This window comes from Cajanus cajan, chromosome 10 (assembly GCF_000230855.2).
Source record: "Cajanus cajan strain Asha chromosome 10, NIPB_CcT2T_4, whole genome shotgun sequence".
NCBI lineage: Eukaryota > Viridiplantae > Streptophyta > Magnoliopsida > Fabales > Fabaceae > Cajanus > Cajanus cajan.
Window position 1 is genome coordinate 42,591,002 of NC_138526.1, and position 19,278 is coordinate 42,610,279.

The following is a 19,278-nucleotide window of genomic DNA, read 5'->3' on the forward strand; positions in this document are numbered from 1 at the left end:
TCCCATCCCCATTCTCGTCGGGTATTGGGTATACCCGTACCCATCAAATTTTTTATTTTTATTTTTTGTAAAAATATGATATTTTTAAATTATTTTTTTATTATTATAATTAGGTTATTTTTCTATCTCATATTATAATAAATAATCACACAAAAAAATATTAAAATTCTTTAATATAATTAAATTGAAAGTGGATATTAAATTAAAAATGGTAACAGGGACGGGTACGAGTACAAGTACAAGTACAGGACGGGTAAGTACATACTCGTACCTGATTTAATATATCGAGTTTTACCAATATCCATATTTAATCAAACCAGGTATTTCATGTCAAAGTCAGGACGGATTCAAGTATTACCGCGGGTACGGATATATTTGGTTTCTTTGGTTCAATAATTAATTCAGTTTCATCGAATATATATACTTATTCAGGTCTTTTAAGAGTGGGAACAGGAATATCCAATTTCTGTTTCATTGCGGCTATTTAATTCATTTATGGGATGCGTTAATCTAATAAAAATATATAAGTAGAATAAAATAGTAAACTATTTATGCAATATTGATTTTTGTTTATTTTTATCTTCCTATTGTTAATATATAGATATTTCTTTATAATAAATGAAATGATAAAATCTCTCAAAGAAAAATGAAATGATAAAAAAATACAAAAAATTAATGTCATAAAAGTTGTTGTAAGTTATATATATATAATAATAATAATAATAATAATAATAATAATAATAAATATACAACAATTTTTTTATATATACCGAATTTGTTCAAATGTTCATGAGTAGACCCATAAATACAAGTATACAACTTATTTTGGCAATGGCTTTGTTTGCAATAGTGATTCTTTGCATCGTCGTTGTCATGATTTGACATTTTGTTACAAAAATACAAAGAATTCAACTCTCTGGTATATATATTCCACGAAATTGCTCCAACCTTTTTTCTTAATCCTTATAATTTTTATATATCTTTTATTGTATATTTTTTGGAAAAATCTAACTTAAAGCACGACTTTGGTAGGTATTTCATCCATGAGTCACTAAACAAAAATATATTCTCAAGTGATTCATATGTTTCAAATTAATAAAAATCATAAATTTATTATTTTAAAACAGATGGCTAAGATTTTGTGAAGTAAATTTATAATTATGTTCTTCCATTTTTATTTTCTTTTTCCTTCATTTAACGTGAATGGACCACCACCATCCACCATCCACCTCCATCTCCGACTAACTCTTGGGCCTCTTTCCCTTCTCCCCCTCCTCAATTACTACCTTCACCTCTGCTATCAATGGTCTCAACGAGGTCGAACTCTTCGTCATCGACATTATAAACCTCAGTTACATTCTTGGTCATGCAAAACAATGTTACATTATTCATGACGTGGTTTTTTTTTCATGACGTAGTATATCCTCATATTGAGTGTGTATTGAGGGTGTGACTTGACATATACTCTTTGGCTACTCTGTATATTACTTAAAGTAATACACCAAACGATATTTTTAACTAGTGCCACATGCATGATTAAATGTACTCTGTGTCCGTTACATAATACATGTGAATGATCCATTGTATTATCTTGTTATTATTATGCGAATTTGTGATGTGATGTCAATTAAAAAATAAACCTTGTTATATGTAAGAGATTGTAATATTATCATACTATTGTTATGCTTATATCTTGTATCTTGCTATCTAGTCACGCGTATGAATGAATTATTGTATTAGCTTATTATACTTTGAACAATTGTAGTATGTTTATAGTATTGTAATGATTATATATTGTATCTTGTTTGTGTTGGACTATCTGGCTACATTTTATGGCATGAGCCAAAATGAGATATTTCTCACTCCCTTTCTTTTATGTTGTTCATCTTCTATGTTGTTGCAAGTGATCTTCAACATGATGTTGAGGATGTTAATAGTGAAACTTAGTCCTAATAGATGGGTTATGCTCTAATAGGATATTATATCAGGACTTATTTAGGAATTGACTTCTTTTGTCATATTATGAGAAAATTGTTAATTTTCATGTGATAGATTTCATTTAAAGTTTAGTTGTTTTTTTTTTGTTGTTAAAAATGTGATACCTTTTTATGTCAAACACATTAGATTTTATTTATGAATGAATTTTTTATTCAATTTTATTTATTCGAGTATTCATAGTATGCAGGGTAGAAGATATCACACCCCTGCTAAACTAAGGTAACCTTAAGGGCAATACCCATATAAGCAACATGCTTATGAAAAACCTTAGGGGAAAAGTCTTTATTCAATGAATTATATGCTCGCTATTTTGACTAAAAATAAATCAAAGTCATAATTCTTAATAATCTCTAAACTATCAGATTTTTGATTTGTGAGCATATTCACTTTTGCTCTCTTTATTAATGATTATTTTCTTAATAATTCATACTTAAATTGCTTGAGTATTTATCAAATGATCATACTTTGTACAACATTTATGAATACATACAAATAAGGTCATAAATTATTTTTGCGATAGTTGAAGCATATGGAAACTCATGCATTTCTTGAATTACCAAAATTTCTTTTATGCATAGCCTTAACCACTAGACAAGCTTTATATATGTCCTTATTACTCTTTGATACATTTAGGTAATGAGACCAATTCCAAACTTTATTGTCTAGTACAAACTTGTCTTATCACTCATTGTTTTAATCCATTATTTTTAATCAGAATTCCTTATGGTTTGAGTGTTGAAAAAATCATCTTCCATTATACCATTTACCCTATGTACCTCGAGAAATACTCCAACTACATTAGTTCTCATAAGAATCTCCCGACCCTAAACATGCTCAAACAAAGACCCATCAACGACTAACTTAACATTTTTCAATGGTGTCATCACCAACATTAGAATCATCATCACAAACCTCTTCCAAGCTACCATAAAACCTCCAACTGCAACCAAAAGACTCTGCTCAATTCTATCATAATCAACCTATAGCAAAGGGAATGTTAGAGACCATAAAAAAATGTTGTTTAGGAGAAAGTGTTTGTTCAAGAGAGTCTATTTCCAAAGTCTAAAAGTGTTGTTCAATAACTCCCTCACCACGTTGAAGAAAATGCCCAAAGTGTAGAAATTGTTGTGTTATTGGTATCATACAAAGACTAAAAGTTGTTTCAAGTTGTTATGAATGAAGCCAAGTTTAATCTTGTTGAGGAGCAAGCAAGACTCATTAGATTGGAAAACTTTTTGGAGAGTATGTGTTTGGAGAAGGTTGCAAAACAACAATGTCATTGGGGTGCAAAAGAAGGGGTGGGTTTTGTTGTTCCAAGTGAAACAAAGGTAGGAAACCTTCGAGGAAATCTTCTAAAGTTGTTCCATGATATCATATTCACATTGTTTGAAGCAACTCAAGAACTTCTTAGCCTTTTCCTCAAATACATATTTTAACCTCCATTTTAGATTCTCGAATGCTCTTTGAAGGGGATTCCTCCTTACTTTCCTTGGCTTTGCATTTTTTCTAATAGAAAGAAGTTATCATTTTAAAAATCACAAGCTTAGGGTGTGCAATTCATTGAAAAAGGAAAGATAAAGGAAATTATTCCCCACTCCATTGGTTTACAAAAAAAGTTTTCAAACACCAGATATTGGTAAAAAAAAAAAGTATTAACTTAAGACTTGCATGGATTTACCCATACCATTCAAATGGACAAGCTATGGATTAGGATTTGACTTGCCTTTCTCACTCAAGATAAGGTCAAATGATCCTTTTATGTATCCTTCTCAAGTAGGTCTAATACGTCCCTTCCCTTTCTCCTATCAATAAACCCCCTAATCCATTTATTTGTAATTCATCCTCCTTGGTGGAGGGCAGGGTTGCGAAAGGAGAAGTGATATCAAATAAGGCAGGTGGATGATGTAGCAGTAATGGAAGGTGGTAATGTTATGTGCATAGGAACGTTGGTAGGTAAAAAACCAAAAGTCAAAGTTTCAAAGGATTAAGTAAATAAATAGGTTGCCAATTAACATTTAAAATTTTGTGGTGATGAAAGCAATATGTCTTCAACATTTAAAGAACCTATTAAATTTTTTAACAAATAATTGATAATGTTAATTTTTTACTTATAATTATTGATCATTTTACATTAACAAAAGAAACTTTTCTTTAGCTTTTAACTAGCTTAAGTAGTTCTCCTTTTGATGATTTTTTTAATTAATTAGAATTTGGTTGTCATCACTTAATTATATCACTAATCCCCCATTTGGAGCAATTCAAGTAAGAGAGGACACATGAAGTGAAGAAAAAAAGTCTTTCTTGAAGATTGCACTACATTGGATACCACTCTACATGCTCCCGACGCCATCCTAGTAGAGGGCATCAGATTCTCCAATATTAAATGCCATTCTAATCATGTTGGGCACCACCTTGGTAGAGAGTCCTTGTCTCGCCAAGTTAGGCACCACTATACCCATGTCCAATTTGACCTTGATAGAGAGACTTCTTCCATGCTTCTAATGCCTATGTCGGAAGTGGGCCAACCTTTGTCAGGTATCACTTTTATTATGTGACACTTTTTGAGTCATTTTATCCCTCTCTCTTTGATGGTTTTGGACCATTCTTTGACCTGGACGAGTTTTGGACGATTAGGGAGTGTTGCTAGGATTTCCTTCATCATCTTCAACCTTCCCTTAGCTCGCCATCTTCCATCATTGATCTTATTTTCTTTTTTGTGCTCTTTATGACAATGAAGAGCTAAGTCCATTCTTGTTGGGAATAGATGTAACCAACTAAACTCTCATCCAATTTATATATATATATATATATATATGTATGTATGTATGTATATAAATTTCTTTCCATTTCAATTTTAGTATTTTATTTTTGCTCTTAATGCTTGTTGTAGAGTGATCAACAATAACTTGATATTTGATTCATTAGGTATTAAAAAATATATTTTCTTATCTAGAACTTGAACAAAATACCTAATAGAGCTTGTATCTAAGAATAGAAGTTGACTCATTAGTTGTCTTAGGATTTTTCTTTTAAGGAATTAGGATTTCAATAAACTAATGGATTGACGTTAACTTAATTGTGAAAGAAAATTTGTTGGAAAAAGATACACACTAGAAGGAGAGGTTGAATAGTGTATATCAAAAAATTGCACTTTTTTTGAACTACAGTGAAGTAGTAAAAACTTTGACAAACGAAGTACTAAAATGCAACAGATGAAGAAGTACAAATCTTTTATATTGGTTCGTCTCAAACATAAAGACTACATCCAGTTCTTAATCCAACTGGATTGAGTTCCACTATCTTTCAAAAGATACAAGTATTCTTTAAACAAGTCACTTCTAGCTCAAGCCTAAGTAGTCTTTGACTTGTCTCGTTAAACAACTATCCAAGTATTCTTTCAACAAGCCTTTCTAGGCTCAATCACCAAGTATTCTTTTCAACGAAGCCTCTCTAGGCTCAAAAACTAAGTATTCTTTCAACAAGCCTCTTTAGGCTCGACTCTTACAAATAGAAATTTGAAAGGAGTTACAAAGATAGTTTTGTATCTTCTAGACGTAATGTTATGAAACTTAAGCATAAATAATCTACGAAGAACTATGTACAAGATTTATAATGAAAAACTTCTTTGTAGTATTTCAACTTTATATGTGTCAATATATTTCTCAATATGATCATCTCAGTAAGTGTTGATCTTTTTATTTTTAGTATTTCTCTACCTTCTGTTATTTGAAGGCTTGATCATTTTATAGTAGTTTCGGAGAAGATAATTGTTACATCAACTTTGAGTTGAACTTTTCAATTTTCTTCTTGAGTTGTTTCATTTGTCTTCTTTGTTGATCCTAGAGATTACCGTTAATGCATTTAATGCAAGCATTAAATGCCTTTCAATAAGGCATATATCTCTTATCTGATATTGCAAACTACTTATCATCATTTTCTTTTAAATTGAGCATAGAAGAACTAATGTCAGCATAAAGCAGTTGAGGTTAAAGTAGAGTAGTCTTTTGCATAGCCTTTTTCGTGATATCCGGGATTTTGCCTTTTGCTTCTTACGGATATTTTGTCTTGTTCTTCTTTAATAAACTTTGAGAGTTTTGATCTGTTAAGGAATATCACATTAAATGAGATTTAATGTTAGTCTCATTTTGGAAGTATTCAATTTAATGTCCTGAGACAGACTGTATGCTTCGTTTGATTTCCTTTGTCTTACAGATGATATATATATTTTTCCATATTTCATCTGATATGATATTTCTTTGAAGAATGTTGACTTTGTTTAAAGAAAATCTTTTATTTGTCATTATTAAAACTTAAGAGATCGTCTGTTGTCTTCACAAAAAAAAATTTATTTAACAAGATTTGAGTGATTAAAATGCATGAGAATGGGGTTCAGTGGAATCTAATCCCAACATTAACATGTCATTTCATTTCTAATACAAACCACCTTCTAACTATTTGATAAAATACCAAAAAGAATATTATTTTTCTTTTGCATAATTTTATTTCTTTTACAAACCAATATCAATTAATAGAATATTCTTTTATCTAAATTAATTATTAATTGTATCTATTATCATGTATTGTCCAAATCCTTTGAAATACAATATTTATTTACTATTGACTAGTGCGCTTGCCATGACTGCCTAACAATCACTAGTACAAAAGAGGTAATTTACGTCTGTTATTTTAAGCTTTTTATGTCAGAAAAAAGTCCGACGTTAATGCGGGAGACGTAAATTTACGTCGGACATTGCCAAGATATGACGTAAAAAAGTTGTAAACAAAAAAAAACCATAACGAGTGAAGCAGAACAGGTCGTTCTGCTTGGAGAACGGGTCGTTCTACTCGGAGATCGAGTCCTTCTGCTTAATAGAACAATCCAGAAGAAAAGGTCAACAACCCAAACAAATAGAACAACCAAAAGATCGAATAGAAGCCACAATAGCAATGCGAAACAAAAAGGTGTTAGCGAAACTTTGATTCATACCTGAGTTGCAGCAGTGTGCAAACGAGTAACAAAGAGTTCACCCCACTTTGCAGAAGATAGAAAAAATGATTCAACAACAAAGGAGAGGGAGAGGGTTTATACAAAGAAGAATCTAGAAAAGTTATGAGATCCAAGTGAGTGCGTGCGTGCGTGTGCCTCCCATGCACTCTTCTTATTCGCTTTCGTTACTGTTTTTTACGTCGGACCCTACCAGGTCTAACGTAAAAAAGTTCACAAAAATTACAAAAATATCACCGCATCTTTTTTACATTAGTTTTTGTTATGTCCGATGAGAAAGAGGAGACGTAAAAGACTCATTTTCCATTAGTGAATAACCATTTCAAAAATTTCCCAATATTTTAAAAAAATATCATGCACCATGCATATCAAAACGGTACCAATTTGATATGTGGTATACCTAAATCAATTATTTGGCAACTGATTTAAAATATGGCACTCATCTTTACAAAATTGCAATCACATCATCCATTAAATTTGTTATGCCACACCAAATTTAAAGGTATGACACGATAGATAATTTTTGTACCGATGATAAATTAATTTGTACAAGTTTTCTCTTATTAACTTTTTAATAAAAAATTTAATTTAAGCATAAGTTATTTTTGGTTTATAAAAAAATTCATTTTGATTTTCTTTCTAATTTTCTCTAGAAGTTCTATAAAAATTTATCCAAACATATACTAAAACATGACTCAGGCTGAGGTGAACAACTTGACCATGTGGTTTGTGGTTTAGGGTGGTCAAATTTATTAAAATTGTTAGATTTATTTGTAAAATATTGAGTGGTCTAGATGATAGATCATATGTAACCACTGTCCACCCTAGCATTTGTCATCACTAAGATGGTTCCATTTACAAACCTTTTCAGTCTCTCACTCACGTTGGTTGCACCAAGTTGAAAGAAATATTGCGGAACCTACATGAAGTAGTAAGCAAATTAAGAGAGCAAAACATTAATTTTAATATATATAATGATGCGCCAAAACATGAAGCATTGAATCTCCAACCATAAAAGAATTAGCAGTGATGACCTCGACGTTCTCTTCATGCAATATTCCAATAATTTCACTGAAAATGAACTAGTTTTCGACCCTACATGTTAAGACGACTTTAAGCGAATAACCCATTTCATGAATCTCGATGAACCATTAGGTTTATCCTATGATGGGAATTTAGGTAATATGTACAAGATCTTGATCGTTATTATAATTTTGATAAGTTAAATTTTTTTTTTTCCTTGAATCTTGATTTTAGGTTTCCTTGTGTTTCAGAAGCACTCGAACAGTAACTACGAGCTCTCTTCCTTTCTTCTCCTGCGCCATATTCACTCTTGTATCTAGCCTTTTGATGTAGTTGATAGCTTCATCATTTGATTGGCCTACTAGAACTAAATGAAAATTTTATATATGTTAGAAAATTATTATATAATTTTTCTATTTCTATTCCCTAACATGTTCGTGGTTTTGGAATATATATATATATATATATATATATATATATATATATATATATATATATATATGTATATATATATATATATAAGAAGAGTTATAATAATATCGGTATAATTTTTACTAAATATTTTACCATTCAATAACTTTATATTAATTAAATGTGAATTTTGTAAATTCAACCATTAGATTGAAAGTTCATATTACTTTATATGTTTATATTAAATTTTGTTAAAATTGAACAATAACTTGAAAGTAATCAAAGTATTCATATTTTAATATATTTTGAAATGTATATATTACGTCAATTTTATTTTATAAAAATGAATTATCAAATCATCTTGTATTAATATAAATTTTGTATATATGATCTTAGAATAAAGAACTTTCAATCTAATTGTTGAATTTACAAAATTCACATTTAATATAAAGTTATTGAGCGGTGTAATACTTAATAAAAGTTACACTGATATTATATTATAACTCTCTATATATATATATAATAATACAATTTAGTCATATTTATATTGAATATAAATTATATCAATTTATTATGTATATAATTAAAAATATTTAAGTAACTAATTTCAAAGTGAATATCTATGAATATGGGTTGTCTTCTCTTCACTTAACTATCTATATTCAATCCATAGTAAATTTTATCTGATGATATATAAGGGTTCGAGTTATTGTTGTTCTTTATCTCCTTATCTCTATAATGTCCATAATAAGAATATTAGCAGAAAACGCAACATTGTCGCAGCTTCTGGAAGGGGAATGAAATTGCGCAGCATTTTCCTGGTTTCTTCGTTCTTCCTTGATATATAGACTCTGTGGTTGATATGTAGACTCTTTGCACGCGGCTTTGAAACTTTTTGTTCACTTTTTTTCAAACGTTCAATTCAGTTTGATTGGATACACTTATATATTCGTCACATGTCAGGTCTTTTATGTGAGCACCAAATTCAAAATTGATCCAAATTCTTGGCTTTAATTGCGGCTATTCATGCGTTTACGTTCATATATATATATATTTGTTCATGACTTGACCCATGTATACAACTTTGATTTGAACTGGCTTTGTTTGGATTGTTATTGATTCTGTGTAATATGGTCGGTTTCATGATCTCGCAATTCAACTCTCAATCACATGATTGAAATTGCATGTTCTGTCTTCATAATAATTATTACAATGCATATGAGGTTCATGTGCACATACAAAGATATGTTACACGCAATATATTTCTTCTTATCTTTGCTTCTTCAGTCTTCTCTTCCAGTACTAGAATTTAGAATGGGAAAAATAGATTATGCTTTTTAAATCATGTTGACTACATTGATTTGGAATTTTATTTATTATACGTTTCCGTCCATTGATATTTATAGTATGTTATTTTATTTTCTTCATTCCTTAATAAGGAAAGCATATGTTTGATTCAAATGAGACAAGAGATTTTAATGGAGGTGACCAGGGACAAAGGGAGGAGAGACTTTGAGAGGTCATGGTCCCCCCCTTTTTTTTTTTAAATGTGTCAAAATTACTTTAAAAAAAATTAGCCCCTAAAAATTTATATAAAAAAATATTATGATAAAAATCAACATGTTTGAATTTATAAAAAGAAAAAAACAAAAAAGAAATATATATAATATGATAATATAGAGATAAAAAAAATATAAATGATGATAAATTATTTATAATTTTAGAATATTTACATATAAGTGTTAAAAAAAATTGATTTCATTTAACATAATGTTCTAGCTTCGTCCCTAAAGGTGAGGGAAATATATTTTTTTATTCATAAAAAAGAGAGATTTTGAAAATTAATTTATTTCTGTACTCTTATATTTATTAATTTAAATACACAATTAAGAATATTTTAGATATTATATTAAAAATATTTTCAAAGTTCTCCCTTTTCTTTCCAAATTCTCTCAATATTGAAAGGGAGATAAAATTAAATAAGTATATATTTTACTCCTTTTCCATTCCCCTTCCCTTGTCCTCTAAAAATCAAACCAAATAAAAAAAGTTTATAAAAATTTCTCACTTCTATTATACTCTAACTAAACATTCTATAAGAAAAAAAAATTAATATGTACAGATTAAATTGCTTCAACAATGTGTAAATAATAATTATTCAATACATTAAAAATTCGATTTTCATTAATTTTAAAATAAATATATCCTTATTTATTTTGTACCAAAATATTATATATATATATATATATATATAGCAACATTTTAATATATATATATATATATATATATATATATATATATATATAATGAATAGGATAAAATATTCATTTTATATAACTAAAATTTATAATAAATAAATATTTGAACATATAAACTATATTTATATTTATATTTATAATAAATAATTTATATTATGATATAAAAATATTTTTAAGCATTGATAAATTTTTTTAATATATATATATATATATATATATATATATATATATATAACTTTAGTTTAAAAAATATAAATTGAAAAGGATAACAAGTTGAAAATTTTCTAAAATCACTATCGTCAAATAAAACTTTCTAACCAATTTATTATGTTAAAATATATCCAAAAGAAGAATAACTAATTCATATAATTATTTTTGTCTTTTGCAAGTAAAAAACTGTCAAGTAACTGTATTAAATTTGATTAAATATTCTATGCAATAAAAGTTGATGAAATAAATTGAACAACAATAAATGATTAATGGAGCTCATATAAAATTAATAAATTTTTATTCTTAAATTTTAGATTCTATGTTTCAATTTATTTTGATTAGTATTAAATAAATATAAAATGTTATCAGCCATAGGACTTCTTTTCTATATCTGAATGATGGGTAGAAGGGATAGAGAAGTGTCTATTTGTAATACCCACCATGTGTCAATTTGTAATACCCACCATCTCATGAATATTTTAAAGAATCCAAAAAAAAAAAAAAAGTTGGCGTGCGAAAATCAAAACAGTGTCAATATCATTTATCTTTTCCTAATAAGAAAAAGTTTAGGACCAACAAATTAAATGATATTAAAATATAATTGGTGGAAATTGGACCAAATCCTTACAATTGCAGGAGGAACAAGGTTGCCCTGTGATGCAACCTCCACAAAACAGCAACAGGCCCACCGATTGGGAACAAAACAAACGAACATTAACTGGGCCTTGACGGCAAGTCCAAGATTTATTGGAAAGCCCAAAAATGGGTCGGCCCAATATGAATATAAGTGAATGGATTGTGATTTTTTATTTTTTTCATTATGTTTCATTCTTATTTTCACGGACTAAACAATGAAATAACTTGTCTTTTCACTTCATCTTTCCCGCTTTTACTCTTAATTATTGATCCAAACATAAGAGAAGTTAACTGAGAAAAATTGATTATACCTTATTAAAAAATTCAATTTTTCACTTTTTATTTTTAATGTGTTTTATAGAGAAATTAATATAAAAAAATGAATTGAAACATCTTTTTTGTCTATAAACAGAATTTAAACAATATTTTAAGATTAACTAATTTTTACTGATCAAACATTATAAATAAATAGTAACGAGAATCAATCTTGTGAGCTCATACCATCTACTAGAAATACTTTCTCATGCCTTATTTCAACGGTCATAACATTGATGAAAAGAAAAAGAAATGCATAACTGATTTATTTGTAACCTCTGAAATAATAACAGCAACAAATGCCATTTTTCATTTTTTTTTCATACACATGCCATATTTTTAACATTCATAACATTGAATAGAGAAGAAATAGTTTCTTAAAGTAAAAACAAAGAAATTTTTTCCTCAACCACTAGAAAAGCATAGCAGTGCAGGATTTATCTTGGTTTCCTTCGCCCATCTCTGCTTAGTTGCCGACTCTTTAGTGATTGCACAACTTTCTTCTCATAATCTTCTCGAAAAGCTTTATTACTGTTCCATTCCAACATAAATTTTCCAACCTAACACATAAAACCAACAAAAATAAACTCTAGTCAAACAGAAGCTCGTTTGAATATGCAGAATATAATATATTTGGTCTTCCAAAAATTCTTTTTAGAAAAAGAAGAATAAAATAAACTTTTATAAGATAAAATTAGTTTAAACATAAACTAATTTGTTGAAGTTTTTTTTGTATTAATTTTTTAATTTTTGTTTTAACTTATTCATAAACTAACAAGAAAGCTTACTCATATTTTTGTTGCTATTTTTGGGAGAAGTTTATCTAGATAAATCCGTTGTGTAAAAACAATAGTACCAACCTCTGAATGCGATATTTCATCAAGGGCTGCTACATCTTTCTCTTTAGCCAGCTGATGGACTTTATTAACAAGTGAACAATACTGGTAATAGTGGATAACCTGAAATAAACAAAGTTCACATTTATGCCAATTCTTAAACTAGAATATTTCATGTGTTATTGGTCCTCACTTCTCATCAATAATCATGGCTATATTACATGTGCTTTTTCTGCCTAAAGATTCTGATCATATTCTTATATATATAAAGTTAAAAAAATATTATGCGGATTACATTGGCATATGGAAAATATTACAGGATAACTAAGGTATAGATTGTGTCTATTAAGTATTAACATTTAACACCATACCTCCCCTTCATAGAACTTTTTCAATTTTGAAATGGATTGATATGCTTGACCCTTTTTCTGGCGCCTCTCTGTCAACTTTGTTCTCAAAGAATATATTAATTTGTCTATGGCCTCTAGCTCTTTCTGTGCATGTATAACTCGGATCGCATGTGCTATCAGATTTCTTCTGTTTTCCAAAGAGTCATCGCATAAATGCTAGGGAATTAAAATGGAAAATATGTCAGAGTCAGAGGTAACACCAATTAACACCTTTATGACACGAGCAAGTTGCTTTCAAGTCCAAGCCAGTTATAAATTACCTTAATTTCGTCCTTTATAGCTTTTCTCAAGGATCCCGAGCTTGAAATCTTTCCCTTCACAGAAGCATTACCAGAAGCTCTTTCTAGGAATTGTTCAATTTCTCTCAGGAGCTTCTGCCAGTCATTCAGGTAAGTATTCCATCTAATCTGTTTCATGAGTTCAACATTCCAAGAAAACGTTATGTACTAAAAAATTATCCCAACTTCAATGCTTATTATAGCACAAGGTGTTTGTTTCAAGATTAAAAAAAAAAAAAAAACGGCAAAGTTCTATAAATTACAGTTTTCTCAAGCATTTCTAGTGACTTAAATGAATCACTATCTCTCTCTTGAATGTTTACATCCGTTAGAATTTGCTTTTCCTCCGCCAAATTTTTGCTTCCACATAGCATCAAGGAATTCAACATCTACACGTTGCAAGAGTAGAAAATCAGCAGAAAGAGAAGATGTAGGATAAATTATTACATGTTCTGGGATTATGTTTTTTAAACCAATCTGTATGTAACAACTGGCACATTATTAACTTCTTCTGTAAATTAAAAAATAAGGCTATATACATCACAATGTCTTATAAAGATTGATCACCACTTCAAGATCTTGGATTATTCTCAAGAAATTAGTGATTTGGAGTAAAATTCAATCTTACAATCAAGACTGGTTGCAAGTAATTCGATAACGATCAATTATAGTATGATAAAATCAACGATAATTAATATTTATTAGAATAAACTTTAATATTATCTTGGTAGGATATATAATTCAGAGAAGAGAGAATACGATAAAGAGATAAAACTTTAAAAGTGAATTTATCTCAATGAGAAAAATCAAGTTACTGTAATTTATATACTCAATCATAATACTACTAATATATATACATATATATCAAAGAAATAAATTGAAACTTAACAAAATATTACAAAATATATTCGTAATGTGATAATTATTTTTCATTTATATATTAGTATGATATTTAGATAACATCAAATCTATATTATATAATAATTTTTATAAAAAAATAATAACTTGTCATATAAAGATTAGTAGGGATTATACAAAGCTACAAATCCTTTTGGCGTAAATGGTTTTCTTTTCTGGAAAGCATGCAAGAGTTTAAATGGTATAAATGGATTTGATATTTATTATTCTTACTTGGTTATCAAGCTCCCCCCTAAAGCATGTCTTATTATATCTTCTCTTTGGTGCATGGCTTACGAAACACAAATCATCAAGAGCGACGTGCAAGTCATTTATTGTCTTCCTTTTTCTGGCCATACATCTTCTCCATCCCTCTGCGGCTCTGCCAATTGTTTAAGCTTTGTAACCTAAAATATGAATGGTTCCTTTCTGACTGTCACAAAACAGAATAACTTTTGTTGACATCATATCATATAGTTATTATTGTCTCCACAAACACACACACACATAGATTACAACGATATATCTGGATTCTGGAATGAAAATTCCACGTACCATTTTCTCTTTGATTCTTTCAGTGATTTCACGAATATCATGATTCATCTTCTCAATCACGCTCTCTTTCTTTTTTATTTCAGATACTGAATCGGGGTTTGTTGGCCAAAGTTTGACAAAGTAGAACCGATGAACGAGTTTGGAAACATGCCCTGAATCGTCATTGACATTTGTTCTTCCATCAAGTTCTGATTCCACTTCAAACTCAGTAGTTGGGAAAAAATCGTTCTGCACATCACTTTCTAATGATGGATTTGAATGTGATATGGTTTGCTCCATGCTGTTAAGTTTCCCTGTTAAGATGCAGAGTGTATCTAGAAAAATGTAAAAGAAGGAGAATTTATTAGGTGATCATGTACCATATGATTTCTAGTTAACTAGTTTTTACATTACATACAATCAAACATTATTAAATTTTTATTGAAAAATTTAAAAGCAAGTAATGTAATGATTGGCATGAATCATGTGGCATCCATTGTACTCCAACAAATAATATAATTAAATAAGGAAGAATTTTAGCAATTTAGGTAAAATAGATTTACATGCAATTCACTTCTAATCATCTAATCAAACAAAAATAATTACAAGATGTAGGGTTTTCAGCAAGAAAAGGTAAATTAAGATGAAAGATAAAAATCTTAATCTAATCTCATTGCCCCAATATTACATTTTCAGAATAAACTCGTTGTTTCAGTTCTTGGTACCTTGAGTACCGACCTCATTACTTATCTCATTACCTAAAACAAAACTATAATGTATACGGGTGAGAAAAACAGTTATTTATATGTAAGACAAAAGAAAAGAATTCTACCTAAACATATAATCAACCCTCATACAATTCGCAGTAATAACCAATCACTATAATATTATTATCTCATACATGCATGTACATGAATTAATAACACCACAATCGTATCATCATACAATTCATGCATCATGCTTATGCTCACATCAATGCATATGTAATGCAATCTCCTAAAGAGTATCAACTCAGAACGTCGCACAATGGACGAACTTCATCAATCTTCTCAAGAACCACCATACATAGCCACATTGTTTACATCACTTGTGACCAATGTCATACTATTAATCACCATTTATGGTTAGTGTATAAAAATTGCCATGTTAATTACTACTTATGGCTAGGGTAAATGTGTATGTCACATGCATAGGGATGACAAAAATACCCGTACCCGTGGGTATCTGCGGGTAAAATCTGTTACGTATAATAAATGGATAGGTTAATTGGGTATCCGTGGATAATGGGGACGGATAATTTTTTACCCGTTTATAAATGGGGCGGGGGCGGGTATGATGATATCCATACCCGCGGGTACCCATTTAATAATATTTCTTAAACATCCTAATTATTATTGTACCACATAACCCTAAAACTACACTTTCTCATCTTATTTTCTTACAAAAGTGAGGTTGATGAAGTTACCAACATGTGTTATACATGTTATAGAATTATGTTAGATCTAATTTGATTAATTTTCTAGCTTTGATTGGACCAATAAGATTTATGTATTTTAAGTTGTTTAATTTTGTTTGGAATTATGAGATTAAATTATTGTAGCTTTGTGATGAGAGTTTAACTTACTTGTGAGATTGATGTATTTTAAGTTATTGATTATCTTGCATTTTTATTATTATTTCAACAAAATTAATGTTAAATACAAGTTCAAAATTAGCACTAAATTTTTATTTTTAATATTTCAATGATATTAAATATAAACTTCAAATTATTTATAATATGTTTTTTTAAATTTCTTAAAAAAATTATAAATATCCATGGATATCCGTGGGTATTTAAGAAATTCAAGGATACCCGCTTAATGAATACCCGCGCGGATATGGGACCAATTTTCATCCAGTGGGGCAGGGGTGGGTTTACTACTACCCGCCCTCATGGGCCCCATTGCCATCCCTACACATGCACAAATGCTAATGTCATGTCACCTCATCCATTCATCATCTTTATCCATACCAATGAACAATTAAGTATAAAGCCACATCCACTCACATTTGCACATGAAGTCATCCAAATACACCCTATTTGTATTTAATCATACAATAGTCATCACGAGACAACCATCATCAAAAATTCATCAATATATAACATATTTATAGCCTACGTCGGGCTTCACCAAACCACGCCTGACTCTAAGCCACAATAGAGGACACGCAATTAGGGATGGCAACGGGGCGGGGCGGGGGAGGGTTTTACGTTCCCCGCCCCTGCCCCCGCAAATTTAAACCGCCCCCAGCCCCACCCCCGATACTTGCCAGGGTTTCCCCGCCCTGCCCCCACCCTTGCTCCTATTTTTTTTTAAATAAATATGAAAAAATTTAAAAAAAATAAAAGAAAAGTAAAATAATTAATTTTTTACATATAAATATTTCTAATTTTGGTTTATGTATATATAAAAATAATTTTTTAATTATATTATTAAGCGGGACGGGGGCGAGGGCGGGTATGGGGGCGGGGGCGGGGTGGGTATTAACATCCCCGTCCCCGCCCCCGATTTTATTAATCGAAGAAAATTCGAACCCGATAAACACGTGATTTCCCTGTCCAAATCGGGGCGGGTTCGGGCAGGTACTCACGGGACGGGTTAGATCATCATGCCTACACGCAATATTTACACGCTCGACCTAATTATAATTAAGGCTAACACTAATGAACCATAGAGACCCTCCCAACTTGTCACATCTAACATGATACGCCCCACACCCAACGTAACCTTGTCTAGGCCTCACATTCATTAGTATATATGCAAGCACCACACCAAGGATGCAAGCCCGAAGTCCAACGTGTTTTTCAAAAATGCAACGCAAACAAAATATCACCAAGATTCATAATCAAATGTACAACATCCTTCTAGCAATCCAATCAATCATAAATGTTTATTTTTACCTAGAAACACATTATATAACATTGATTTCGTAAATTTCATACCAATTAACAATACCCAAATTTCTTTAGAATCTTAACCCTAGAGACATTCCAATGAATTAAATTATTGTTCAAGTAATCAATTTTACCAAATAATACAATAAGACACATTCACAATTCAATATACAACTTATTTAAATAGTCAATTGTAGCGTCAAAATATAAAAGGAAGATCTTAAAGATTTAAGGATTTCTCCCGCTACCCATCCTCTCTCATAATCTTACTTATAAATGAACTCGTCTCCTTCCTCGTACCTTATTATGATGATCTAAACAATTTGACGCAATTTGAGATAATCTAAATACTTCTCTTCAGAGCTCCTTCCTTCTCTTCCTTCTCTCTCTCAGTCCTTTCAAAAATGCCAAATGAGACAAGTCAAGATAAGTCTACCTAACTCATCTCCTAAAAATTCACTAAATTGGGTCAACCTGACCGTTTCCCCTTATCCCATTAAATTAAATAAATTAATATAATAAAATAATTCTTCATATATAAAAATAAATAATAATTCTAATCATAACATAATAATATTTTAATGATATTATTATTTTAAAAAATAGGATTTTACAAACCATAAATACTTCATATTCCTTGATTACTGCATACCTAAATAATTGCTCGTATAGAAAGACATTCCATAAAAACATTATAAAAAAAAATCTTCAGTAAAGTTTTATGGTTTCAATTTTTATAAAATATATTTCTAATCACTATAGACTTTATAAAATTTTATTTTACTATTTTATGTCTGTCGTTGTTCATTGGTGAATTAATTTAATATTTTTAAATAAGGGAGATTAAAATAAATCTATACTATTAATAAAAAGATATCACCTTTAGTATACACAATTTGTCCTTCTAGTCACCTCTAACCCACTATTTCTCTCTCATTGTTTTTTTTTTTAATCTAAATTCTCTCTTTTATTACTTTATCTTACATTTCATTTTTCAAGTCTTTCACCTTTTAATTAACTAATCCCTTTATCAGTTAATCTTTTAATTATTTTCATTTTTTTTAGAAATAAGTACAAGATATATATCTCTTTTACGCCAGAATTTTATAATGAATGTAACAGAGATTTAAATGAACACATATAATTTACAAAGACAAAAGAATACTATTAAAGATCAAAAGTGTGAAATAAAATTTTACAGGAAATTAAATTATAAGAATATTTTATAAAGACTACAACTATAAAATGAATATATATTACATAAAATAGAAAAATATATAAACAGGAAAAAATCAGGATTTTCAACACAAAAGCTGATAAGATAGTAAAGAAAGAAGCTCACCTCAGGGCTTGCGCAATCACTCGTAAGGACTTTGATATGAATAATTGATTTCATGATACGAAAGGTGAGAACTAGTAATGCTGCTTTCTGACCTTATCTAAGTACTATTATACACACGGTCAATGTGCCCTTGCACCCCACGCCAAGAAAATCAACATCTCAAATTTCTTTTATTACTTACTAGAGGGTA

At 29.6% G+C, this 19,278-nt stretch overlaps 1 protein-coding gene across 2 annotated transcripts; it reads right to left on the reverse strand.

Annotated features, from left to right (window-relative positions):
* Nucleotides 1–11,721: 11,721 nt before the first annotated feature.
* Nucleotides 11,722–14,644, reverse strand: LOC109810383 (proton pump-interactor BIP103-like). Of its 2 annotated transcripts, XM_083065531.1 has the most exons (5): nucleotides 14,512–14,644; nucleotides 13,363–13,769; nucleotides 13,064–13,258; nucleotides 12,717–12,815; nucleotides 11,722–12,416 (listed from the first exon to the last, which is right to left on the reverse strand). In XM_083065531.1, the coding sequence occupies exons 2-5, from the start codon at nucleotides 13,516–13,518 to the stop codon at nucleotides 12,294–12,296; spliced, it is 573 nt and encodes a 190-aa protein (XP_082921657.1). In that variant the 5' UTR covers nucleotides 13,519–13,769; nucleotides 14,512–14,644; the 3' UTR covers nucleotides 11,722–12,293. The 2 variants fall into 2 exon arrangements, with proteins under 2 accessions (XP_082921657.1, XP_082921658.1); XM_083065532.1 differs by lacking the exon at nucleotides 14,512–14,644 and having other exon boundaries at nucleotides 13,363–14,445.
* Nucleotides 14,645–19,278: the final 4,634 nt, after the last annotated feature.

Bases quoted from the DNA above. Each gene is read 5' to 3' on its own strand.
- LOC109810383 (XM_083065531.1), bottom strand. From the start codon at position 13,518: ATGAAACAGATTAGATGGAATACTTACCTGAATGACTGGCAGAAGCTC. The intron at 12,816-13,063 runs GTATGGTGTTAA...TGTTTATTTCAG, and splicing joins AAAAGTTCTATGAAGGGGAG to GTTATCCACTATTACCAGTA. The intron at 12,417-12,716 runs GTTGGTACTATT...TTTATGTGTTAG, and splicing joins ATGAAATATCGCATTCAGAG to GTTGGAAAATTTATGTTGGA.